The sequence below is a fragment of the Mytilus californianus genome, unplaced genomic scaffold (genome assembly GCF_021869535.1).
Source record: "Mytilus californianus isolate M0D057914Y unplaced genomic scaffold, xbMytCali1.0.p SCAF_11, whole genome shotgun sequence".
Classification (NCBI taxonomy): domain Eukaryota; kingdom Metazoa; phylum Mollusca; class Bivalvia; order Mytilida; family Mytilidae; genus Mytilus; species Mytilus californianus.
The window spans coordinates 46,161,578-46,189,435 of NW_026262593.1; the positions used below are offsets into that span (position 1 = coordinate 46,161,578).

Genomic DNA, 27,858 nt, shown 5'->3' on the forward strand with positions numbered 1-27,858 from the left:
CAATCAAAAATAGGAAATTGTACGGCGGCCAAGATGGTGGACAATTTCGAAAACAGAGGTTAAATGTGGAGAATATTTATCAGTTACATCAAATTGTTTTCTTATTTGTCAAACAATAACAGTAGATAGAATTACAAACTAAATATAGCACCATTTTAGAAAATCTCAATTGGATTGACAGTTCCATTTGAAAGAAACAACCAGGTAACCACGTACGCTAAGTAAAACTTACTAAAAGCAAAGCAAAATAACATGCACAAACTTGTTCATTTTTCGTCCAGATGATCACGACGTCTGCTGATGGTCGCAAGAAGGCTTCAAAGCATTAATTAAAATAGCATATAAGACGAAAAAAGTATTGGCATTAGTTTGTTAGGTGTTATTCTTACAAAAGTATTTTGTTTTCTTGTATCCTCATGGGTAAACAAAATTGGGGTGGCGTTATCTCCCTTTGTCAGCCAGATTTACTCTACATGTACTTTAATTATTTGGAAGTATTTTGAAAGAAGGTGTAATTTCAATCTCAGTATCTTACTTGTCGCAAGAATTTTATTTAAATGTGTTAATAATTTATTCATTGTTATTGTCTAACAATGGTAACTGCATAATTTTTAATACTAGTCCAAATTATTATGAGATCTTGAAAGGCTATACTACTTTTTGCTTTGACGCCTTACAGTTGCTTACGTCATAATTATTTGGATTAAATTTTCACCTACTCAGACTATTCTGTGTAACTAGTGTCAGTAGTGACATGAATGACAATTGTTTAAAAAAGATTGCTTGCCTGACAAGTGTCCATTTAGTTACTTGTCTCCCATATGAAATATTATCATGATTATCTTGATATGTTATTTTGCACCTCTGTGAAGAAAAGGTATACAAGAAAAATCTCAAATGAGCTTGACTATTGACATGGGTATTTTACTATCATTTTAGCGAGGCACATTGTTTGAAGCATAGTTTTACATCTCAACTTTTTCTTTTAACGATGGTGCGGAAAAGTAAACTATTGTAATAAAGAAAAATATCAAAAAGTAAGAAAAGTTTCTGATCTTAGCATTAATCCTTCAACAAGACAGGAAGTATGGGACAAACTGATAGAAGATGAACCAGGCAGATGTCAAAAATGATGAATTTATGATCGACCTACAAAAAAATGTACATTGTATATTACAATTTAACAGTATCTTTTAAAAAGTATAAACTGTATATATTTGTTCATAGCAGGGTTTCCCCTGGGTTAATTTTCTTTTTCGCCACCTCCTTAGCCAAAACAATATATTTTCACCATTTTCAAATTTGTTTTCGCCAACTAACATAAACTTATTTTTCTTACAATTTCCCTTTCTAACAAAAAAAAAATCAGTTTGACCCATTGCTGTCTTTGATAATTCTTCAAATCCTTTATTTTAATCTACATTGTAATAAATAATCACTAAACATACTTTACTTCCCAAAAGATACTATAAAATTGAAAAAGAGATCATGACATCATAATTTTTTTTACTTCTGGGAACACGAGATTCATCTTTAACAATGATTAATAACTTTATCAGATATATATTTTCCTGTCTAGTTGGAGGATAAAGACATAGATTTTTCTTACAATTGAATAAATTTCTTCGTAGCAACAGTTTTCATTTCATGACTCGTAAAAAGAAAATGTCGAGACGTGTGCTTGAAACAAGTGTGTCACCAAAACATTTGTACTGGAACACACTTCAAATCAATATTAATTATTTCTATCAAAGTAAACTGAAAAAGTTTATCATGTTTATAAAGTCAGAGATTTTTCTTGCTTTTGAACAGTTTTCGTCATTACAAAGTTTCTGTTCAGCATCGTTTAAAAAGAAAAGGAGGAGACGTAAAATTATGCTTCAAACAAGTGCGTTGCAAAGTTGTTATTAAAAGGTGACATGTGACGCCTTTTAACTACATCATTTCATAACATGGGGTAATCGTAATTGATTGTAATCAACAGTAATCTGTAATCAACAACATTTAGATTACATGTACATTAATATTGTAATCATAATTTAATCGATTACAGCAAAAATTAGGATATAACTTTTCGATTACATATTTCGATTACTTTAGTAAAATAGTTTGATGAAGTAAAACCTAGTTTTAATGAAAACAGACAGATGCATGCAGAGTTTTGCGAAAATGGTCTGTCCTGTCGGTCAAAATGAGGCTCGGACCAGTATTTTGAAGGCTATTGCCTGGTCCCGATGACAGATGTAAAAACGGCCGTTGTAGTGCATATTTCAGCACTTTTTTACATCGGTTATTAGATGTACCGCAACTGTTTCCAATAAGTGTTTACATTGGTTATCAGATGTACCCGCTGCCAATTTCCGGTACTGGTTTACGGATTTATTATAAACAAACCAAAGCGGCCATCTACATGTGGCCTACTAAATTTGTACATAAGAGCCATCCCTGGCAAACAATAGGCGATTGAACCCTACAATGGAGCAAACAAATACTGTAACGGCCGAGAAAGTGATTCAGATGATGAAATGGATAGTGAAGATGACTTTAAATAAGAACAATCAGAAGACATGAACTGGTCCTTCATTGTTAATTTGCCTGTGGGTGCAAAGAATAAAACTTATATTAATAAAGTTATTTTTCGATAAAATATGTTATTAATTTTATTTCAGGATAAAATTGACAGATTTTGTAGGACTGGCTAAAATTTTGTAGGACTGACAAATAATCATGTGTTGTCGGTCCCATGACCGACGGGTCAAAATAAGTTTTCACGAACTGTGTGCATGTAGTACTTATAAAATAGAATGTACATGTATATGTATAACTATTATTTGAGAGTTTATCAAATATATATAAGAAGATGTGGTATGAGTGCCAATGAGACAACTCTCCATCCAAGTCAAAATTTATAAAAGTAAACCATTATAGGTCACAGTACGGTCTTCAACACGGAGCCTTGGCTCACACCGAACAGTAAGCTATAAAGGGCCCCAAAAAATTACTAGTGTAAAACCATTCAAACGGGAAAACCAACGGTCTAATCTATATAAAATACGAGAAACGAGAAACACTTATGAACCACATCAACAAACGACAACTACTGAACATCAGATTCCTGACTTAGGACAGGTGCAAACAAATGCAGCGGATTTAAACGTTTAAATGGTACCAAACCTTCACCCTTTTTCTGAAACAATAGTGTAACATCACAACATAGAAAGACACACTATAAAATATCAACTGAAATAGCTTAACTCAATCAAAGGACATATTAACACCATTGAACATACACTGAACAAATAAATTTGACCTATGACACAATGTAAATACAAAATAAATAAACTAAGGGAAGAATAATAAAAGTAACATGTTATATCGGTAAGAAATGTTAAACAATTAAAGAAAAACAATATGCTTGAACAAAAATACCATCCATTTGCAATAACTTTAAACACAGGTAAATGAAAATAATTTTGTTGTTAGGTATACCTGTACAGTACCAATAGAGAAAGGAAATATTTTTACAAAATAAATAATTTTGAATACAGAATAAATAAACTAAGGGAAGAATAATAAAAGTAACATGTTATATCGGTAAGAAATGTTAAACAATTAAAGAAAAACAATATGCTCGAACAAAAATACCATCCATTTGCGATAACTTAAAACACAGGTAAATGAAAATAATTTTGTTGTTAGGTATACATGTACAGTACCAATACCTTATTTAGATCTGTTGTCTCAAGCTGCATTATGATTAAAACAAGGAATTATTTGAATCTGGAATAATTTTGAATTCTGGAAAATTGATTAGAAATGTATGATGCGCGCATGGCTAACCCTATTTAGTTGGGTTAGTTTTCATCATAAATTTCTCATCAATTTTCCAGAATTAAAAATAATTCTAGATTCAAATAATTCCTTATTTTAACCAGATTTAACAAATTTTACTATTTGATTTTCCAGCTTTTGAAATAAATGACTTTCAATGCTTGTCAATAATTTAAGACCATTTATATTAAACACAAAAATGTTAAAGATAAGAAATTAGATTCAAAATAGGAAAATACTTTTAGTCCTAAGTTAAGTTCTGTACTACAATGAAGTTGTAAGCTTATTTGTAATAAAATTGCTTAAAGCTTACTTTTCAATAAGAGTTAGAATTTAAGAGTAGAATATATAAACTGTTGATTCGTCATAATGCAGTGTTTTCCCTAGGCTATTCAAGCATTGCGGTACCGCTATGCATAAATTTCGACCACCATGCTTTCATCATTGCCGCAATGCATCCCGCTATGTGTGAAAATTATAACTGTGTAAAATATTTATTATCGATATTTTGAAAGTGAAGTGACAAGTGACAACACTCCACAGGTGTTTTAAACTCATATGACTGATAATTGGATGCATCACATCGCGCGTGCCAGGATTTTACAACCTTCTTGATTAGTTGGTTATACATCGAGACTTCGGTTACATAATAAAAGTTGCCAGTTAGCTGATAAATAAATCGTCAAATTAATCTCCAATGCATATCTTTCTGTGATAAATAAAAAGTTTAACCTTTTCCAGTATAAATTTCACCTTAAAACGGGTGTTTGACCTCGTTATTTTACTGCGATCTTTAAAAAGTAGAAATTTAAAATTTGGTATAATCTCTCGTATTATCATGATTATAAAATAAAACTATCGTAATTTCACAGAGAATGACAAAACTTTTTTTTAATAAAGTTTTGCAGTTTTTTCATCAGCTATATTTACATCGATGAATTATTTTTGATTGGTCACAACAATCAGTTATTTTTAGATTAGTCGCGGTTGATTGATTATATCAAAGAATACACATCACCGGGCAGAGAAAAAGACGTGTCTTATGAAATATTTAAAAGATTTGATAGAAAAACTTTCAAAACATACGTAGTTATTTACGGAAATATTGTTTTTAATAAACTTGTGTTGTTCTATTTTTATTTCGATGGGTCACAAGCTGAAGTGTAGCGGATTCATTTGCCGTTATTTACACAAGTGGGGCTAAATTTCTTTCACTTCAGCAAGATAGGAATAAATCGGACAGGGATGTATTTAAAAAAAAAAGTTAATTGTCATGAAATAAAATGCCAGCTTAGCTTCCAAACAGGTAATTGCCAAAATTATGTCATCCGTATGTCAGGTATTCTTCATTGACCATGTTGACGACTTCTGTAATAAACGCAAATAATTTTTTTTTATTTTTTCCTGTAAAATCTCTGTGAAGCAATGATGACATTCAAAGTTTTATTTAACAACTTGCTGTTGATGCTGAAACCATTCTATCAGCAAAATGAGGACACAGTTAGTGAAAGAATGTAAAGACATAACATTTAGGCAGAAAATGAACAAAGTTGCCAGTCTTGGAACTTTGTATCCTTGTCTGTCTAAGGTCTTGTTTTGCCAGTTTCAACAGCCGATTGTGAAGGGTGTTTTTCATGTTTAAACAGTTAAAACACCTTTGAGAAACAGACTATGCCAAAAAGAATGCATATATATCAATTGAAGGACCAAAGGAGGAAGATTTTGATTTAGAAAAATGTGTGTTGACCTTTGGAAAGTTGAAACAGAGGAAGATATCAATAAAATAATGTGTACATGACATTAATTTGTAAATAACTATTGCAGACTGGATTATTTTTATTATTGTTTATAAGGTCTTTCATTAATTCCTCTCATTCGTAATAAATACTTTAAAGTTCCATGACTTGTATGAATTGCTGTGCCTGTAATAAAACAATTAGATTGGTATATGGCTTTAAACATATGAATTATGTAGTGTAACTAATTCTGAAAAAGAAACGTTGCACGCCGCGTTGCAAATTGACCATGGACCCACCATGCATGAAAAATTTTCTAGGGAAGACACTGTTAAATGGTATGACATCAAAATTAAGAAAGAATACAAAAACGTTTTGACAATGAACCAATGCATTAAAATTTTTGTTTGATTATAGATATAGGTATCCCATTTTGACAATGAAATGTTTATTGTTTATGATTTTGAATAGAGAACAAAGAATTGTCAACAACCTTCTTGTTTTTACTAATCAGATGATCAAATACTTTTAATGAATGAGACACAGACTATGTTTTGATTTCAATTATGTCTACTTAAGTTTGGGATTTAATTCATTTTAGCACATACTTACATCTTCTCGTCCAATCAAATTGCTTATATTTGCCTTCTAATTTTCATAGTACATACTTTTTCCATGTACTAAGTAACTACGCATGAATGACCACAAGGGTAAGATTTCATTGTATCGTAATCAAGATATTAAAACAAAAATTGCTACTGGCTATTTTGAAATAAATGCGCATGCTGTGTTCCAAATTAAACTAAATAGTTTGTAATTAGTTTTCAAATTGATTTTTAAACATCCTACTATTTAATCTTTGGATCTAAAAATGTTTTTGACGATTAAAAGTTTCTTTCATTTAAATAAAGAGTAACACATATGTTTTTTTTATACCTTGATTAGAGTACAATGCCATCTGAAAATTGTAATCATTTATCTTCCATGCAATTACTTTGTACACAAAAAAGAGTGAACCATGAAACCTTGTGAAGGAAAATTACAGCAATTTGATATATTTCGTCATGAATTGATTGATAATTGGTTGCTTAATGTCCAGTGACAAATATTTCATGCATGTAAACTATCCACTAGACTACCTATGGGTACATACCAGGGCAGATCCAGTCATTTTTAAAAGGGGTTTCAACCTAAGATAAAAGGGGGGTCCAACACTCCAACTGTATGTCCTCATTCAAAAGCATTGATCATCACAAAAAGGGCGTATTCCATCCCCCTCCTGAACTCCCCCTCCCCCTTTTTGGATCCGCCAGTGCAAACTATATATATGTGTAAAATTTATTATAGTTTTAGTTTTTAGTTGAAATTGAAAAAATGTTTTCAAGAATGTAAAGCTTCCACTGCAATTTAATTATTGCCTGCTTTTGGTCAATTTATTTTGTCATCTTACCATGTGAAGAAGTACATGAATAGTAAAACACCGTTTTATGTCAAAAAACATACTTACACCAGCAGCTACCATCTTTTCATTCTAGATTCAATATTTTACCATGATACTAGTGAGTAGATTTACAAAACTACGTACATGAGCTACACCTAGTCAGCCAAAACATATCAATAGACTAACTACAGGATTACTTAAGTTGTAAATATGTGCTAAATTGGATAGTGTATGGAAAGGTATATACTATGAAATTAAGAGCTCGGGGCAAGCCCCTCGCTCTAAATTTCATTGTATATACCTTTCCATACACTAACCGACACATATTGCCCTATGTTTTAAATTGTACTCCATTGGAAGTTTTATAACCTGTAATTAGGGGGATTATTCAAACAAAAGGATCAATTCATTCATGTAATTATAAATTATGAATTTCAATCTTTTAAAATTAGCTGAACTAATTCTTATTCTTCTTTATATAATTTTTTTCAGATGAAATCTCTCACATTGTAATGAATTTTATACTAATATACCTGTTAATAACGAGTAAATATCAAACTTAAGTCAGTATGACAGCAAAAATTTGCAAAATTTGGAGAAAAAAACCTACAATATAAAGAAGCGATTGATGCAATGGTCGAAGTCATTTCAAGAATTGTCTCATGTTTTTCATCACTCACTCAAGAATTTTTAAATAGTTGAGATCCTCTGTAAATGCTTCCATCTAGAAAACAACTGTCAACATAACATTTGGAAACAATGCTTTAAAAGCTGTTTTATGTAAAATTAAAATTTCCACTCTAAAGAAGTTGAGCGTCATAATTATGTTTTAATAGAATTGTTATACATTGTATTTCTTTCGCCAAATTCTTTTGCAAATAATGAATTTCGATCGGCACAACTTTTATTTTTTCATAAAATGCAAAAAATGGCGACCGCCAGCGGAAACTTTTGTTATTAGTGATTGTTAAACATGTTAACATGGTTAAAGGGGCACTATAGCTAGCTACGAGATATATATAAAAAATCTAAAGTATGATTTAATTATTTTTTATCATTAATGAAAGCGAAATAATGAAATAATAATTTGTTTTTAGCAGCCGGTATGGTTCAATTTTGTCAAATTAAGCTAAGAAACATTGATGATGAATTATTCACTTGCAATCTGTATTCATGTAAACTTCAATTTAACCCCTTATCTAGAGATGGATCACGCATGCATTGTGCATGTTCGGTTATTTAAATGAAATTATGTCAACATTGAAAGTGAAACAAAGGTAAATCTTTTGATCAATTCATGTTGATTGACTGATTCAATCCACAAAAAATCATTCTTCATGTTCTTGTACAGGTAAAAACGATGATTAACATATATTTTTAATCTTTTTAAAATATGAAATTAAACAGACCTAGAAAAATCCAATTGAACAAGGTTCACTTTCTTTTTATATCTATATTTATGTTTATATTGCTTATATGACCATCAGAGGTTTTCAGAGGTGAACTCGATAGTTAATTAGATGGCATCAAGACTTAAATACACACAAAGCGAAGCTACATTGACCCCATGCCCTGGAAATTGTTTATTTTAGAATTTTTATAATTTGGATAAATGTTTTACATGGTTTTAAATCAAATATGAGGATATGAGTCAAATCGGTGAACATGAATTTGACAGCTAGTGCACCTTTAACTGAATTACTATGTAAATTTCAAAAAAAGTTATTTAGATTTATAATAGACAATTATAACAATATTTATGTGGTAACCTGTTTTTTTTTTGTAAGAACATGTTAGAAAGACGGAAAAATTTATAAGAAGAAATATGTTTATAATGTTAGTTGGTGAAAAAATTAAAAGTTTCAACAATATGTTGTTTTGATGAAAAAAGAAAATTTACCCAGGGGAAACCCTGCAATTATCATTTTTGACATGATTGTGAATATAACACTTTGTCTATAATCTGATAAAGAAAATCTGACCATTTTGTTTTGACTATTTTCATGTAATCTATAATACATAGTGAGAAACTTTAAATGTTATAAATATACACAACACAATTAGATCTACAAACTAGAGGCTCCAAGGAGCCTGTGTCGCTCACCTGATATTTTTATTTACAATTGATGCATGAAATAATGCAACCGTTATACTTTTGCTTTTGTTTCAGAGATATAAGTCAAAAACTGCATTTTTCCCTTAAGTTCTATTTTTAGCCATGTCTGCCATGTTTGGCATGGTCATCGGACACATTTTTAAAACTAGATACCCTAATGGTGATTGTGGCCAAGTTTGGTTAAATTTGTCTCAGTTGTTTCAGGAGGAGGCTTTTGTAAATGATTACAAAAATTTAGGAAAAATTGTTAAATTTGACTTTAAAGGGCAATAACTCCTTAAGGGGTCAATTGACCATTTTGGTCATGTAGATCTTACTTTGCTGAACATTATTGCTGTTTACAGTTAATCTCTATCTATAATAATAATAACCTGATGAACTTTTTTACCCCATGTCAGATTTGCTCTAAATAGTTTAGTTTCAGAGATTTAAGCTAAAAACTGAATTTTACCCCTATGTTCTGTTTTTAGCCGTGTCGGCCATCTTGGTTGGCAGGGGAGGTCATCAGACATATTTTTATACGACCGCAAAATTTTTTTGCGGTCTTATATTGGTATCACGTCGTCGTCAGCGTCGTCCGAAGACATTTGGTTTCCGGAGAATAACTTTAGTATAAGTAAATAGAAATCTATGAAATTTCAACACAAGGTTTATTACCACAAAAGGTAGGTTGGGATTGATTTAGGGGGTTATAGTCCTAACAGTTTAGGAATTAGGGGGCCAAAAAAGCATTTTTCTAGTTTCCAGACAATAACTTGTGGAATGGTGTATGGATCTCTCTGTAATTATACCACAAGTTTCCATACCACAAAGGGATGGTTAGGATTGGCTTTGGAGGGTAATGGCTCAAACTGTTTAGGAATTAGGGGCAAAAAAGGGGGAAAAACAAGGGTTTCCTGGTTAATGGACAATTACTTTTAAGTACAATGTTTTGTGTTTGGATTATCTCCCTTCCTCTGCTTTTAAATTATGTATAAAGAAATGTTGTATTGTCTTGAGGTGATTAGCTGTCAATTTATTTTTAGAAGTTACTATTAAAAATGCTGATTAAGGAATATTAATTTTAGGCATGATTATGTATGTCATTTTCTATTTTAAGACTTTTATGATGTATTTAAATGGGTAATTATGGTTGCAAACTCCATTGGAAATTTGAATTGAGATAATGACCATACAGTCAGGGGTACTACTTGTACAAGTAATTTTTATTTACTTGAAGAAGTAATATTAATATACTTATATAAGTAAATTTGTAGGATACTTATACAAGTGTATTTTATTTACTTGTATAGGTAAAAAAAAATTGGCTTAATTATGTCCCTTAGACATTCAGATTTTTTTACTTATATAAGTGAAAAAGTCATCCTATCTTCTTTTCTTGAATTCTTAGAACTTCTTTGCTCTAATAGAATTTTAAATAGTCTGTCCTTTGCAGATGTCTTAACTAATCATTTAAGTGTAATTTCATGGACAATGAAAATATCATTTGTCTGTTATCTTCAGAACACTGCTCATTTACAAGCCCCCAAGGAGCAATTTTTGAAGGCCTTGCACAAATACAATGTACTTAAGATCTTTGCGCAATCAGTTTCTTTGTTGAATTAATGAGATGAAACATTGAACTCTAATAAAAAATTATGAGCTAACCTTGGAAAAATCATTAAAGGCATGTTTTTACATCTCAAAACTTGAGAATTTTTGTGGGATTGTAAAATAAATTTACTTATACAAGTGAATTTTTGAGAAAATTAAGGGGAGATTATTCAAACATTAAAATTAACTTATATAAGTATTTTTTTTTTAACTTCTTCAAGTAAATAAAGATTACTTGTACAAGTAGTACCCCTGACTGCCATATCTTGAGGGAAAGGATTTTTTTTTTGGAAAAAAAGGGGGGAGGTAAAAAAAATGGGGGGGGGGGGGGGGGGGGCGTTTTTTTTTCTCATTTCAGATTTCAGAAATTAAAAAGAACATTTTTTAGAATATATTTTTTTTTTTGCAAAAAAAAGGGGAGGGGGGGGGGGGGGTCAATTCGCAACAGCATAGTGTATTGCACAAAAGCAAAAAAAAAAAGGTGTAAAAATATTTTTTTTTATTGGGGGGTGGGGGAGGGGTATAATTCACAATTCGGTTGTATCCAGCTGCGCTCGGCGAAGCAATTTATTTAAACTAGATACCCTAGTGATGATTGTGGCCAAGTTTGGTTAAATTTGGCCTAGTAGTTTCAGAGGAGGATATTTTTGTAAAAGTTAACAGATGACGGATGCTAAGTGATGAGAAAAGCTCACTTGGCCCTTTCGGGCCAGGTGAGCTAAAAAGTCAACCTGGCTGAAATTATCGGTAAAATTTTTTATCATTGTCTTTCAATGACAATGAATGATGACATACATGTATAAAACAAAAATAGATAGAAATTTTTTATTTAAAAACATAAATGGTCAGCCAGACCTACAATATGTCAAGATGGCTGAAATTTTCAGTCAACTCTTCATATAGTTTAGGAGTAATTGCCCTTCAACAATTTTTTTACCCATTTTAAATTTTTTGAATTTTTTTAGGACAAATAAGGAAAAAGTTCTGTAAGCAGTGAAAAATTATCATCCAGGTAAGATCATAAAAAAAAAAGATTTTAGTCATGAATTACATTTTGTAAGTCTACAATATTGGATAATTCCCAAAGTTAAACATGTTGAAGATGCAAATATATATATCCAGTTGAGCAACACAGACTTTGACTTATAATGGTTTACTTTTATAAATTGTAACTTGGATGGAGAGTTGTCTCATTTGCACTCATACCACATCTTCCTATATCTACTGTGGATTCATTTTTATTCGTGGTATACCAATTTTCGTGGGTTTCGTGGGTCACAGCGAACCACGAATTTAAGAATTCAACAAAGAATAATCCCGAGAAATGTGTATGGAGTCGGATGTTTATTTCCGGTTATGTTATGCAGTTCTAGTATAGTGTTGACTAGGGATAAACATTGTAACATAACACGTGTTTTTATTGAAAGAAGATACAAGTATTTTGATTAAATCAATAATAAATATATCGAATATCAGTGATAATTTACTTTTTAAAATTGATTAAAACTGTTCATGGAAAATAACTGCAAGTTGTTAATTACCGTGTCATAGTTCGGTTCACTGGTGATTAAAAATCAATAGGATTAAGTACGGGGATATTGCCCGTAGGTAATATTGTTTATGACAGGAACATTTATTTTCACACCTTTTACTTAATATATGACTGTTTATTATATCGTGATTAGGGTAATGAGCTTTCAATCATAGAGTTTTGAATGCCTTATAAAATTCTGACAAGAATTTATAAATTGTAAAACAAACAAATAATTAGTTGTCTCTGTCTATTATTGTAATAGAAGTTTTCAATGAACACTTTAACCTAGAATGACCAAGCGAGGATTTTGACAATTCAAAACTTTTTCAATGAATTCCTTCTTTTTTGTTTGTTTTATTATTGATCAAACTAAGGAGGTTATATGATCTCCTAAATCAAAAAGAAATCCATGAATTACGAATCTGAATTTATTTATTTTTTTTGTGATCAGCGATCCACGAATTTACGTATACCACGAAACGTCTTTTTTTCTCTATCCACGAAAATTGATACCCACGAAAATAAATGAATCCACAGTATTTGTTTATTTTCATTCTTAAAATGCATTAATTGACACATTTATTACTTGAAGTTCATAATAAACAGCCATCAATCACTGTTATATTTTTTCATAGGATGGATATAGATAAAGAACTGCAAGCTCAAAGCAAGCTTTTGTTACAGAAATTAAAAGCTCGACAAGGAAAATTACAAAAAACCTTGAAAAATCAGAATAATTATTCAAAAAGTTCTGAGGATGATAGTAGAGAACTGGAAACATCAACAACTGCTCTAAAACAGAGCTTGATCCAGAGTGCCAAAGCAAGAGAAAGGTTGGCAAAATATAAAGTAAACAGCAGGGACAATGGTCAAACAAATTATGACAAAAACATGGACCAGACCTATAATAAAGCTGAAATGAATAATAAGAGTGTTTTATATAGAAAAAGTCTTGTTTCTGGAACAACAGACAATAACTATGTATCTGAAACGAATGGCAGTTTAGATGAAAGTGATGATACTCCATTGAAGGCATTTGTACAAGCAGATGATAACTATCAGCCCAAATCAGCAACAGTTACAAGTAAAAATAGGGAAACATCCAGTAAGCAAGAGACTCCCAATGTGGTGAGAAGAAGGAAAATTATTGACCAAAATGTGAAAGTGGATTCTAATTTAAATGATAGTGAACTATACAGGGATGATCCAACAAGGCTCAACTTTAGCTATTCCAAATTTAATGATAGTGACTTGGCTTATTTACAATCTAAGCTTCAGACTTCTCCTGAAGAGGTTTTGGGTACAGGGAAGGAAAACTTTGATGGTGCTATATCAGATGAGGATTGTGATGTTAAGTTGAGGTACAAAAGTAGACTGGTGGATGCAGGAAATGATAGAAAAGTGGCAGCTATTGCTAGGGAAGCTGAAAAACCAAAATCAATATTAACTAATGGACCAGGACAACTGAAAAAGGTATTAAATGCTCCCCTCAAAAAAGAAAATGATTTAGGTATTAATCTGCTCAAAGGTAAAAAAAAAGGTTTTTTGACAAGCGAAAATCTAACCAGTTCAGACAGGGGAAATATTTTGATGTCATAGATTTGTTTGAAAATAATGCATTTTAGAACAAGAATGATAAACTAAATGTTAGACAGGTTCATTACATGTACTTGAATTGTTTCTGCATGGGTCAACTTGTATTGTTAATGGCTCATTACTAATTAGTACAGTACTAGTAATAAACAAGATAAACAAAGAAAAGCAGTAAACTTTATAATAAAAAAGTTATAAGGTACATGTACATGAACCATACAATATAGAAATAAGAAGATGTGGTATGATTGCCAATGAGACAACTCTCCACAAGAGACCAAATTTAAATGACACAGAAATTAACAACTATAGGTCACTGTACAGCCTTCAACAATGAGTAAACCCATGTATGTTAATAAGCTACATGTACATTGTCATAAATGTACATCTAACTGCTAATTTAACTAGTTTTAATATTACTACCTAAAATCAAAGTTAGATTCTTTTGTTGATATAAACATGCACCATAATGAACATTTTAGAATTTGAAAGATACACAATATAGTTTAATATTTCATTTAAATGTGAATATATATACTTTATATCTGTCATATAATTTTAGTTTCAGAACATACTTTATATATACATTTGTACATATAAAAAATTCCTTATAAATGTATGGATGTTTGTATAATTCAAAAGTATTTACTTTTCGATACATGTAAATGTTTATTTGTAGAATTTAAGCAAAGTGAGTTTCTTGACATCAAAAGATGGGTCTATCAGTAGAGAGAGTTTTGGTCAGCTTCATGACCGCCATCTTCTTGGTTATGACTGGATATCTGGACTGCTGGACAATGATAGGGAAGCTATGGACCATTCAGAGGGCTACTTTGAAGAACTAAGAGAATTTCGTCGAATCAACAGACAAGAATGTTGCAACGATTTTTACAATCAGTGAGTACTCAACATGTGGATTTATTTATTTTTCGTGGGTACCATTTTTCGTGGATTGAGGAAAGATGATTTTTTATGGATTTATCTGTGTACAAGTCAATAGAAAATGTGTACTTCGTCATACATTTAAATTTGTGGTTCACTTTATATGATCACAAAATTCTCGAAAATTTGTATCCCATGAATAAAGATGAATACACAGTATATAAATTCATTTGATTGGAGTATCAGTGTTCTCCCCAGGCCCTTAAAGGACCGCGGGCCCGCGATGTATAATTTTTTACCGCGGTGGTATCGTTCTTACCGCGATGTATAATTTTTCTCCGTGGTGCTAAAATTTTCAGTTAAAAAATCGTAAATCGGTAAAGTTTTAAACGACTTGTTAAATCTTTTCCGTGCGGTGTAAAATTCCAGGTGAAATTTGACCAGTTCAAACCAGTTCAACACAGATTGTTTACACCACGTGATCGATTTACCTTATGAGGTTAACCTTGTTGATTGCATTTAATCGATGTCATTAACACTTGTAACATGATTCTTTTGTGTTTTAATTAAGAGTTCATAACTTTATGATCACAGATAACTATTTTATGGCTTCCCTCTCCACCCAAGCACTGACCTGTGACAAGTCGGTAAATACTTTGTACACAAACAGTGTCTTGACCCGATAGGTACATTTTGTGTACATCATAAAGGTGGCTAATTACGTATAATGGACAACTATACATTTCCCAATTCTTATAATATAGTATTATATGTCTCTGATTAAACCATGGACAATATTATCTTTAAGTATGACATAGTTATTGCATGATAGTCGGGTTTCAAACTGTAGTATCTGTCTGTACATATCACATGACCCAGTTAGTTCACGTAGAATATTCAAGTTTATTTACAATTAATTGCAATCTATTATATTTTATAAATAAAATGCATGACTGTACCTTAAAACTGGATATCAATATCCATAATCAATGAATAACAGAAGTAATCTAATTCTTGCAAATTTTATCCAAAAGCACATGTTAAATCTATTTATATCTACTTCCTGTCATTTAGGCGGGAAATTAGGGAGACTTAGTTGTTGACATTGAATATGGTTACTTATAGATCTATAGACCAAAGAAAAATTTATAGATTTAGGAATTCCTTTTAAATGGTTCATGACAAATAAAGATTTAGATTTCAGGGCAGTATTAAGCCTGTATCTATGTTTGATTATCACCAATAGAACATTTTTGTTCACTTTTAATGATATTTTATTTTTATTGATTTTGGATTTTATAAAAGATTTAATTACTTTAAATTCAGATGAATATTTTATTATGAATCATAATTTATTTATTTTAAAAAAATATTAAAGTATACAAACTGTTTTTTGATTTACTTCTTTTTTACCAATAATTTTCTGAATCAATGTCTACATAACACAGTACCACAGTATTAAAACAAAACAAGAGACATAAAAACTACAGTAACTAGAGCTAAGCGACGCGACAAGACACAACTGATTGCATGAAATATTTCACCAAGAAGTCCACACGCGTTACCCTGGTGCTATCCAAAAATCCTGGGGAGAACACTGAGTATGATCAAGTTGCATTATTTACAACCTATGCAGTCAAAATCAAAACCTAATCTACAACCAGATATCTGTAGCCTTACAAAATTGAGGTTCACAAAATTTAAAAAAAAAAAATATCTGGAAAATAAAAACATTTCATTTTACAAATTTATTTATACAACAATTAAATATGTAGCTTAGAAAATAACTTGAATAACTTGGAACACTTATTATTGACCCTACCCCAAAAATAAACAAAAAACCACACTAAAACACTATCAAAACAAAAAAAACGACTCTTTGATATTTGAGATTGTTCCTTGACAAAAATGTCATCTACTTGTATGCAAGGCACTATATACATACATTTCTTTTATAATGTAACTGCACATAATTAAAATGTACATAATTGACAGAAAACGTCCTATTTCAGATCTCCAGAATCATTGTTTGAGTTAAAACAGCGTGAACCATCACCTATAGATGAAGCTCTAGCAGAAACAAGTATGTTTGATTTACAAAGACAGTTGTCTTGTTCAATAGTACATGTATATAAGAGTGAGAAGATTTGGTATAATTGCCATTGAGACAACCATCCACCAGATGCATGTATATCATTAGTTTATATTATTGTTATATAATATATGGGTATGTTCTTTTTATCTATAATAGTTGATTTTCCAATTACTGTTAACTGAAATTTTGGCAGCAGTTTTATTCTTGCTATTTTTGCGGTAAGAGTTGAAACACAAAAATAAAACATCAGCAAATATTTCAAAGGATGAATACCAGGGTTTAAGCTAGGATTTTGAGGGCTTTAGTCACTTTTGCGCGAGATGAAAATCAACATTATTTTGGGTAACAGCAAGGAACCAAGGATGTATTTATATTACAAGCTATACATCTTTGTTATACTTTGCAGGACTAAGGCATTAATGTACTAGGCAGTAATTGCATGATTTGACTGATGTGTCACTTAAATATGAATATTAGGATATAAGATCTGAAAATCTAGTTCAAAATTTTACTTCAATTAGTTTCAGGGGACATTCCTGATCAACAAAAGTTGGGTTCCTTTTTTTTAAAACCAAGAATCACAGTATAAATGAACTTGTTGAACTTTGTAAGACTATTACACTGCATAATCATTATCCTTATAAAACGTTTAAATCGATATTTTGAATTAATTTCTATAAAGTTGGAACCAAGGATTTGTACAAATTCACATGGAACGATTCCAATAACAGTAAATTGTAAATTAATCTAGAATTGATCACGTTTACTTTCGATTTCAATTGAAATGTAAACGGGAAGTGACAAGTAGATAATAAATTCAGAATGAATCCGGATTCATCTACGGATTGGTTCGTGTTTAAAAAAAGGCAGGAAATTATCATTTTTATATTTCAATTTGCTTAGTAAGAACTATATTTGTCTCTCTCATTTATTTTGGCACTAAATTTATTTCGTATTTTACGTTTTAGTGTCTTTAAATTCATAGGAATACTTTCAGGCGTGCGCAGTATATCGTAAAGGAAGCACCTGTTTGACTCGTTGATGATGATGGAAGTTTTTAACGTGAAAACATTTTTGAACGTTTTGAATAAAGTTCTATCTTTTTAATCGAAATTGAACGTTTTATATCAAAGATGACGAAAATAAGATCATTTGACGAAACTAAGTCAAACTAACTGCAAAATATGATCGTTTAAGAAATATTGAAATTAAAAAGCGAACTGTCCGGGGGGGGGGGGGGGGAAACAATTTTGTTCAAATGACAAAACTATGACAAACCAACTGCAAATTGTGGTCGTTGGCCTTGAGAAATATTGAAATTAAAATGCAGACTGACTAATTTTACTGGGTAAAATAATTAACCGGATTAGTGACCCATCCGATGACGATAAGCGGATTAGCTGTAATCACAACTTTTAACACCTGTAAATGTTAATTAGCTGAGGGTAATAAACTTGTCAGAAACATGTAGACAGGTAGAATTATATTATTTTCATGCGAAAATATTTTTACACTTTCCAAATTTAAGTGACGAAATTGATTTGAAATACTTTCGTCATTTTGAAAACAGTTTCGTAAATTACGAAAGTGACGAGCGCTAGCAAAATCACTGTGAATACTATACATGAACCTGTACCAATAGGATTATGTACAGTGCCAATTTATATCAAAGGTTTTACAGACGAATTAAATCTTTATTTCTAAATGAAATCAATTTTAAAAATAAAAACTTTTAACTCAAGACTGTTGAAATAAAATGAAAGACATCTCATCAAGACTGTTGAAATAAAATGAAAGACATCTCAAGCAAGAGGAAATTATTGATATGGTTATTTTTAAACAACATTCTTGACAGTTAAGTAAATGACACCTGTCTATCATTTTAAAATTGATTACCACCTTGTATCTACACAGATAAATAGGATCAAAAGATTAATTAAATTGCTGTAGTTTCTAAAATTTTCTAATTCCCTCTTAATAAGGCAATTCTTCTGAGATAATTGTTTACATGTATGTGTTTTTACGAGCAAACATAAACATAGCAGTTTAATTATACTTAGTATACATCAAATAATTTTAAATCTACATACATCAAATAATTTTAAATCTACATGTACATTGATGAACACACAGTACATTTTGTAACTGTTCACTTTCTTCAGACTGAAACATTTTCTGGATTAATTTTAACACTTGATTTATGATACATGTACAACTGTACCATTTGAATATTATTTAATAAAATTTATATAGGACCATCAGAAATTGCGAATTCAAAAAGACGCTAAAATTTCCAGGTTTACAGTACCAATTTTTTCTTATAGATTTTTTTGCAAAGGGAACAACACTTAGGAAGGACAGACTGTATCCCTGCCTATACAAGCCTTATTGGCAGAGCATGTTTGGATGGTTATGATGTACATGTTCATACAAGACAATGCATATTCATTTCGTAACCACCTATTTTGTAATCCCATTTTTACCACAAATGTGCAAATTTGAAATGCACTTGCGAAATAAAAACGATGTTTACATTGTTGTTTGAACATGTTTGAATGTGATGGAACATTTAAAAAGAGAGAAAAAAACTTTCACATGAGCCAGTTGAAAACATAGTAACAAAGGAATTATTTTCTTGCTTTACGCAGAATTGTAGAAAATTGCATAATCCCTTACACAATTTGGATAATTTAAATAAATAATTCCAAGCAGATATATTATATATTTTTTTACAATGCATAGAAACCACTTGATAAAAAATGCAAGATTGAAATTTTATTGATATAGTTTATAAAATTCTTTATAAATTGCACTTAGAACTAGATACTCTTTATAAATTGCACTTAGAACTAGATACTCTATCTATACATGTTGTAAAATATTAGTGTGATGTTTATTTTTGCAGAAGTAAAGCCATACCAAGTGAATGATAGACTTTTCACAGAACCAATCAAAGATCATTTGTTTCCTGGTCATGAAGAGGTTGAGGGTGAAATTCCTCATCATAGTAAAAAGAAGCCAACATACGAACAACCTAGATTTGTCAGGTAACCAGTCATTCAGATTGAACAAGTTTAAGCCATGGCATAGGATTTGGTTGAATAAAGATGAATAAGACTATTTGATTTCTGAATTAAAAGTTATTTTAAGTAAGGGCTATTCCATTAAAATGTATGTGGGAGGGTAGGAAGGGACTTTCAAAATATCCCTACAACCAAGAACCATTTTTTAGATAATTTTGCATAATGGTAATAGACGCATACGGAAAAAAGACCAATGACCCACATTGAATAGTTCAACTTCCCTTCCTACCCTCCCACATATATTTTAATGGAATAGCCCTAAATTTTGTTGCTATAACTGGAAACTTGAGTTTCCCTAAACTTTAATTTTTTTTGTTTCATGTATAATTTGAGTCAAGTATATCATCCTTGACTGAATATGTGATTTATATTGGAAGTATTTCAAATAAGTACTCTATACAGCAGTATTATGAATAAAAAGTACTAGAAATATTGATACAATACATACATAAAATGAGAAAATATAAAAAAAAAAAGATACATATTCACAATTATACATTAAAAATATACCATTTTAAATGTGTTAGAATAGTTTTCTGTGAATGTGATACTTTTGCATAAAACACTATATATTTTTCTGCATTGTATGTCATATACTTTTTCTTTATCATGATTACATGAGAAAGCAACTTAATAAATAACTGCTATATTACAGGGTCAGTATACCAAGGTCAACATTGATGTCACCACATCGTGTCAAACCACAAAGGAGAAGTCAGTATGAACCTTCTGATTCATTTGCTTTGTCAAAGGTAAATAAATACTATAAATAGACACAATTTGATATAAACTTTCACACAGTTGGTTTTTTTTATAGAACAGGCTACAATCACCTATATAAATCTGATGATGATGGTACTGAAAATCTTTTGTTGTTGTTGTAAATGTTATAAAGTTTTTCAGACCTGAGGATATGTACTTTAAAATACATTTCAATTCCAGTTGCACTATTGACATAGTCTTGACATTATCCTTAACACTTTGCATACTGAATTGTTTTTTTCTGTGACTTTGTGTGGCCTGTTCAAATTTCCGCGCGCAGTTTGCCTGGCCTGAATTAATTTGACTTGTGAATGGAGAAAAATTGACGTTTCAGAAAAAATGTTTGTATCTTCGTTGTTTCTCATCAAATCGGTTTCAAACTCAATATTGTCACATTTAAGTATGTAAGGATAGTTGCAAAATAAATAATTTTACATGGCAATACCTACTTTTGATACTTTTTAACTTTTTGTGGGAGGAAAATGATGTTTTATTTGTGAAATCATATTTTTTGTGACCGGTTTATATTTTTGCCTTTTATCTGCTAAATTAACACTACAAACGGTAGTTAACAATTTCGAGTATTCCTTTAACAAAGTTTTATGGAAAAAATAACTTTACAGTCAAAATTCTTACTCATTTGTCGGAATAAACACGATTGAAAATGGTCTGTCATTTTTTTACTTGTAATGCAATCACTTGATAGGAAATTGTGTCCCTGACTAAGTTGGAGTTGTCTTTCTTAGTCCAATATTTTCTTTGTATTTTTGCATTGATTTAGATATAAATTGACTATTGGGATCTTTTGTGGATTTTTTTTTTTTTTTTGTGGAGATATCTAATGATATTTTTTCCGGTAAAATTAATACTTTTGAGATTCATATGTGCTTTTTTGAATGAATGTGCATATATATTTTTTCTGTTTTTTTTGGTATCAGACCACTGCATGGAAATATTATTCAAATGTTAGCTGATCTGACACACTAATACATTTTGTTTTTTTGTACATGAACATGAACATTTAACACTTCAATAATCTTGATAAATTAAGTGAGACATAGTTAACACTTTTAAGACAATCATGAACTTACTATGATTTATTTAGATAATTATCTTTGTCAGTGTCCATGGGATGCTAGAATTTCCACTGTCTTTGGTTGTGCATTGTTCAATGATGAAAATAATTTGATGCTCCATTAAATTTGTTGATTCAAAAATTAATAAATGAAACTGTAAACTGTAACAACAATTATAAATTATGAATATCCTTTCAACAAATTATGAATATCCTTTCAACAAATTATCAATATCCTTTCAACAAATTATGAATATCTTTTCAACAAATTATGTATATCCTTTCAACTTCAATTGTAACCAAGTAACTGTCAATAAAGAAATGTAATTTTTGAGTGAGTGGAAGACTGTGAAACAATGTGGCAGGCAAAGGTGTTTGCTACATTCAACACAACCATATTTTGTCTGACACCTTTTTCCTGTGTACCATTAGCTACCCTAGCCCAGCATACATGACACCATGTCGTGTTTCCCAAGTCTGCTGGCAAATGCCTGTGTGTCAATCTGATTTCTACTGGTAGGTTTGATGGTCTCCCTGACGGTTGTACCCTGCGATTAGCTTAGTAGCAACAGATTTTGAAAATTCCAAGAATGTCATTGATGTAGTTTGCTGGTGATTTGGTGAAATTTGGAAGAGACGGTAGGCGTTAAACTTAATGATTTCAAGCATTTTGAAGAAAACTCTCTTTGGCCATTTCAGTGTATTGTGTCCAAAGAAATAGTTTTGGATATACTGGTCACAACGGTCAACACCACCCATGTGGGTGGTGTAATCCGCAACTATCTTTGGGCATTGAATGTCTTTGGAATTGTCCTTCATTTTGGACAATTCTACTTACTTCCGTCAAGCAGTTGTCATGTATGGTAGAGATCACAGACACATTTTTCTTGTCTTCCCATACTGTAGCTGCAATTGCCCCCTTTTGCCTAAACTGACTATCTCCTCTCTGTGTTACATTAACAGGTTTCTTTGTCATCAAATCCTTTGGCAAGCCTCTTCTGCTGTGGCGGATAGTTCCACAAGCTCCAGTGTCAAAATTTTCAAACAAACTGGTGAACAATGCAGGACTTCAAGACAAGAGATAACAACGGTGCTGGCCAACCCTACAAGTGTTCGATCTGTCTTGCCTGGTAGATCCAAATATGACATGTATTCAGTGTCAGACTCTGCCAATGCCCATAGTTTGATGCCCCATTTCGTTGGTTTAGCAGGCATGAATTGCTTGAATACAACCCTTCCTTTTGTCCTTTATCTGCATAAATCTGTCACGTGCCAAAACTGTGGCAAAATATGGGGTTTCCAAGCAATCTGTAGACCAATATGATTTAAATACCCATGAGAAAAGTAATACCAAGAAAAGCCTTCATCTCAAGTAAGGAGGGACAAGACCAAGCTGATTTGTTTTGGTCAGGGTTTATATCTTTTTGGATCTTTGCATAACTATCAGTTTTCTCAATTATACTTTGTATAAGGTTGTCAAATAGGAACAGTTGAAAAAAGTCAATGGTATCCTTCTCTGGACCTAATATGTTTTGTGGGCCTGTATTACTTCTAGGTTGGAATAGATGGGGGAGACCTCTTTCAAATATATCAAATTCTTGGTGCCATCCGTCATTGTTGGGGGCATCACCGGCATTATTTACATCTGCCAGTTGTTGTTCATCATTATTTTCGTCTGAAAGTTCACTTTAAACATCACTGATCATGAAATCATCACCTATACCATTTTGAGCTAATTGCATTTGATACCGTTGACAAGCAAGTTCTACTTCTCCCTCCGAAAACCCTCAAACTCGTCCTCTGAACTATTGGACATTTTTTTATTTTAAAATTTTACAGACGACATTTTACTATTATTTACTATGATTTTGGCGTCCTTGACACAGAGCAAGTGAGAGAAGAAATTGATTGGACAGTTTTATTTAGATTTTCCATAAAAGGAGCACAACCTTTTGCACTCTTTGGAAAAATCCAATAACCGCGCCCACCGAAGTCCGATTATTACTTGATTTTTGTCTCCGTGGAATTGCAAAACGCATTTTTCATATTTTTTGATATAATATTCATCAAATTAATCATGAAATTAAATTTTACTTACCTTCCAAATAACATTTTCTTGACCAAAAAGGTCACATGTTCACATCACATGTGTTGTACAAAATGGCGACGGCTTATTTTGTTTGTTGACACTACCGATCTTCCATTATTTTGTAGTAAATATTAGGTATCAAATTCAGTCAGAATAGGTATTCTTTAACTTTGATATACAAGCTTCCTGAAAACCCATATATATATACAAATTGGCTTAAATGTAGGTTTACTGGGGAAAATGTGTTAAAAGACGAGAATTATTTTTATCACGTGATTGATGATGCCTGAAGGCATCGTTCGGCCTGGCTATGGCAATGCCTCAAGGCATTGTCAGACGTGTGGTCGGCGATGCCTTGAGCCATCGATCACCTTGAATGGGTTAAACACCAGCCTTTTCTTTGTTCTGTCAAAATGACTCTGATTGTTTAAAAGTTATTTAAATCTTTATTTAAAAAAAAAGGTCATTCTAATAAAGAGCTTTTCTTTTGTGAATTTTGTTTCACGGTTACAATGATCTGCATCTTACTCGTACTTTAAGATAAAAGTTTGCTTCAATTGTTATTTATGTAAAAACCTCAAGGAAACTTATTGTGGCTACAAAATTAGATAAATTATAATGTCATAAAAAATTCTCAATTTTTGAATACCTGTTAACACATAATATATGTGCAATTTCTATGTTCTAATTTCATATTTATGAAAATACATATTTTCAAAAAAATTCAAATACAATTCAAATCTGTCATTTGTCTGACCAGACTCACACTTTTGAATGAACTTTTTTTTATCATGACATGCACATGCGAATATAAGGCCAAAATTAATATTTCAATTGTTTGATGTTGCCTACCTTTCCACCTAAAAAGCAGCCTACCCGAAAAAAATTTATGACACAAATCATTTCAAATTTTTTTTTAAAGAATTTTTCCTACTTTAACGTATTTTTCTTGTATAAAACATGTAACTTATGTTGTTTTCCAAAAAAAAAAATCCTACCCACCTACCCAACCCTACAAGGTATGGGTAGGCAACATCAAACAAAGAATTTGTTAAGGGTGGCCTAAGTATTAGTTGTAATTTCCTTTTATATTTTATAGCACTGTGTAATGGGATATGAGAGTTCCATCCCCTCCATGGTACCTGCTGCTACAAATGTTGGTTTAAAGGATGCAACAACAGGTGTCAAATCTAAACTTCAGACGGTATGTTCATTATCTATAGTGTAAATATTTTGAGTGTACTGCTCATTTTGCTTACATGACAGAATTTTGCGTTTGCCATAAGATATCTGATTGTGGAAAGTTTTAATTCATCAGACATTCGTATTTTAGAATTTAAATTTTTGTACTTTCCAGGAGTTTGTAAACTTCTTTTTCCTATTCTTTAAAAAATACTACTGATAAAAGTAGTAGAACATTTTTTGACTGATTAGTTGATTGATAAAAAAAAATGCATGACATTTCAAAAGGAGGGCATGTTTTGCTTGTTTCTCAGAACAGAAGTACCCATTTCGGTAATTGTTAAGTTCCACGCACCAGTTTAATTTAAACTTTCCAGGTAAGTTGGTTTATTGAGTTCCAGACAAGTTAAGGTAGCAACAAGACATGAAATGACAGTCACTTTATTTGAACTTAAGACAAAAACAATTATTATTAATGCTTGAAATCGAAGAGTTTACCATAGAAAGCAATTGGTTGAGAATCAGTGGTGTTCAGAACAGAGATATGGCAGACAAACTAAATTTTAGTTTTGGTTTTGGAAAAATCTTCTGACCTGTTTTATACTTAATTGCATTTCCAAATTTTTTGTTTTTTTTTTTAGTTTTATAAATGAATTTTTACTAGGTTTATTTGTAAATTACATGCAATTTAAAAGTTCATTTTCAATGCTGTCATTATTTGTAGTATTTTATATTTTGATTCAAATTATTTTCAGGTTTCAGATGACTTTCATGAAACTGTTATAAAGGTGGTCATTGACACGATTTGCTTCCTTTTAATAATATTAATAGTTTACAAATGTTAACTAGTTATGTTTATTATATTATATATTGTGTATCACATGTATCACTTGTCATCCATCATACAAACATCTTTTTAGTGGTGTTGTTGGTTTGCTGTCTCATTGACATTTACCCAACTTCTTCATATCAAAATCAAGTTCATAAAAAAAAGCAAATTTGAAATACAATTAACTAAAAGTGTTCCATTCAAATGTACATTTAGGGGCGGCACACAAGTATTGTACTGTTGTTGAGTGCATAAAAATATGCAAAATTGCTTCCTCCCTACATATTGTACATGTTTGAAAGGATCAGTCTTTAGTTGTTGTTACATTTCCACTAAAAAATCATGTAAATCACTTCTTCCTGTAAACAGGTGAAGCATACACAAGTTAAACATATTTATTTAATTTGAGTAATTCCAGAAAATACAGTAATAAAACTTGCATGTATTTAACATGCCAGAAATTTTTTGAGCTAAGAAAATGTCAAAAAGGACTATATCCAATTTTACAGTTGATTGTAAATAAAGTGAATTCCAACATTAATGGAAAACAATATAGAAGTTAAAAGGATGGTCAATTGTTTAATGATAATTATCCTCATAATATAATCCCTTAGAAAAACCAATCTTAAAGCACTTTCACAATTCACTATTCTAAAGTCAGTGAAAGACATTATTACAATACAAAAATTTCTGGAAAGACTCATTTATATATGATAATAGTTTGTTTGATATCTCGTAATTCAGTTATACAGATAAATTGCATGGATTACAAGATTGTTGTTTATATTGTTATAATTGGTTTGATTCTTGCTGTGTTTTTTTCCATTGCTTAATTAACAAGTATTCCTTCCAACACATACATGTAAAATATATATCAAGAAATATTTAACCTTTCAGAAATTTGTAGCTACTAACAAAGTTGTCAAGCTTTAAATTTTAAAATCCCAAATTTTTCATTAATAAAGAAAAAAAGTTTCAATGTTTGGGTAGTTTGTACAGCTTAGATAAAAACAGGTATTTAGAGGCAGTTGAAATTAATCTCTCAACTTAAAAAGGATACAAATAATATATTTATCTTTACTTTTTTGGGGAGGTTTGATTATTACAATTACGAGGTCAAACCCAAAATATAACATTGATAAAATGTGATCACATTGGACATACTGTGGACTCATTACATTTCATTGGGTTCTTATTTTCATTGATATTGCAGATATAGACCAAAGTTCAGCATTTTACCCATTAACAAATCCAGGCTACTTTGGATTCATTTGTTTCTGTGGATACCAAATTTCTTGGATGGAACAAAAAATTTATTTTCCTGGATATTCAATTTTGTGGTTTTGACAATGGTTTGCATACAACCTTACATACAAACCCATAAAGGGCCGTTTGACCTATTTATTAACTTATTAAATGTTCTATAAAGTGTTATATAAAGAATGAATTCATGCCAATTGTGTTTATTATGTGGAAGTACTTGTGTATAATTGTAATATAGATAAGGACAAGAGAAAATACATAATTGTTTGGTAATATGTGTGAATTTTACTTTTACTTTTTTGGTGATGGGATCCACTCAGATTTTAGTTTTAATTGAATTTTTCTTTATGATTCTATGAATTTCTGTTTACAAATTCTGTTTATATTTTTAGACATTGGCTGATGCAGAAAGAATGGCTACCAGTTACCCATTCCCTTACACATCTCACATGTCAAGTGTGCGAAAACCAACGAAAGAAAACACAGATTTGTACAAGTCATATATGGACATGACCCTACCTAGCAGTATGAAGTCTAACATTCCGGGGGTGGGTGAAGAATCTTTATTACTAAAGAAAGCAACTGAAGATCTGCTTAATTCTACTTACTCAATGATGTATGAACTGGATAAAATCAAGCAGGAAAGAGATTTTAAGGATTCTAGAAGTCTAGGACGTGTATAACAAGACTGATATTTTTATTTAGTTTATTTATTTTTATATTGACATTGAAAATTAGAAGTATCAAATATACA

At 30.9% G+C, this 27,858-nt stretch overlaps 1 protein-coding gene across 3 annotated transcripts; it reads left to right on the plus strand.

Moving 5' to 3' along the window:
• Nucleotides 1-27,858, plus strand: LOC127720178 (uncharacterized). Of its 3 annotated transcripts, XM_052226647.1 has the most exons (10): nt 1-204; nt 11,683-11,729; nt 12,887-13,724; nt 14,524-14,741; nt 16,739-16,809; nt 19,727-19,868; nt 20,560-20,656; nt 24,930-25,034; nt 25,768-25,800; nt 27,497-27,858. In XM_052226647.1, the coding sequence occupies exons 3-10, from the start codon at nt 12,888-12,890 to the stop codon at nt 27,785-27,787; spliced, it is 1,794 nt and encodes a 597-aa protein (XP_052082607.1). In that variant the 5' UTR covers nt 1-204; nt 11,683-11,729; nt 12,887; the 3' UTR covers nt 27,788-27,858. The 3 variants fall into 3 exon arrangements, with proteins under 3 accessions (XP_052082607.1, XP_052082606.1, XP_052082608.1); XM_052226646.1 differs by lacking the exon at nt 11,683-11,729; XM_052226648.1 differs by lacking the exons at nt 11,683-11,729; nt 25,768-25,800.

Bases quoted from the DNA above. Each gene is read 5' to 3' on its own strand.
- LOC127720178 (XM_052226647.1), top strand. From the start codon at position 12,888: ATGGATATAGATAAAGAACTGCAAGCTCAAAGCAAGCTTTTGTTACAG. The intron at 20,657-24,929 runs GTAAATAAATAC...TATATTTTATAG, and splicing joins ATTCATTTGCTTTGTCAAAG to CACTGTGTAATGGGATATGA. The intron at 25,035-25,767 runs GTATGTTCATTA...AATTATTTTCAG, and splicing joins TCAAATCTAAACTTCAGACG to GTTTCAGATGACTTTCATGA.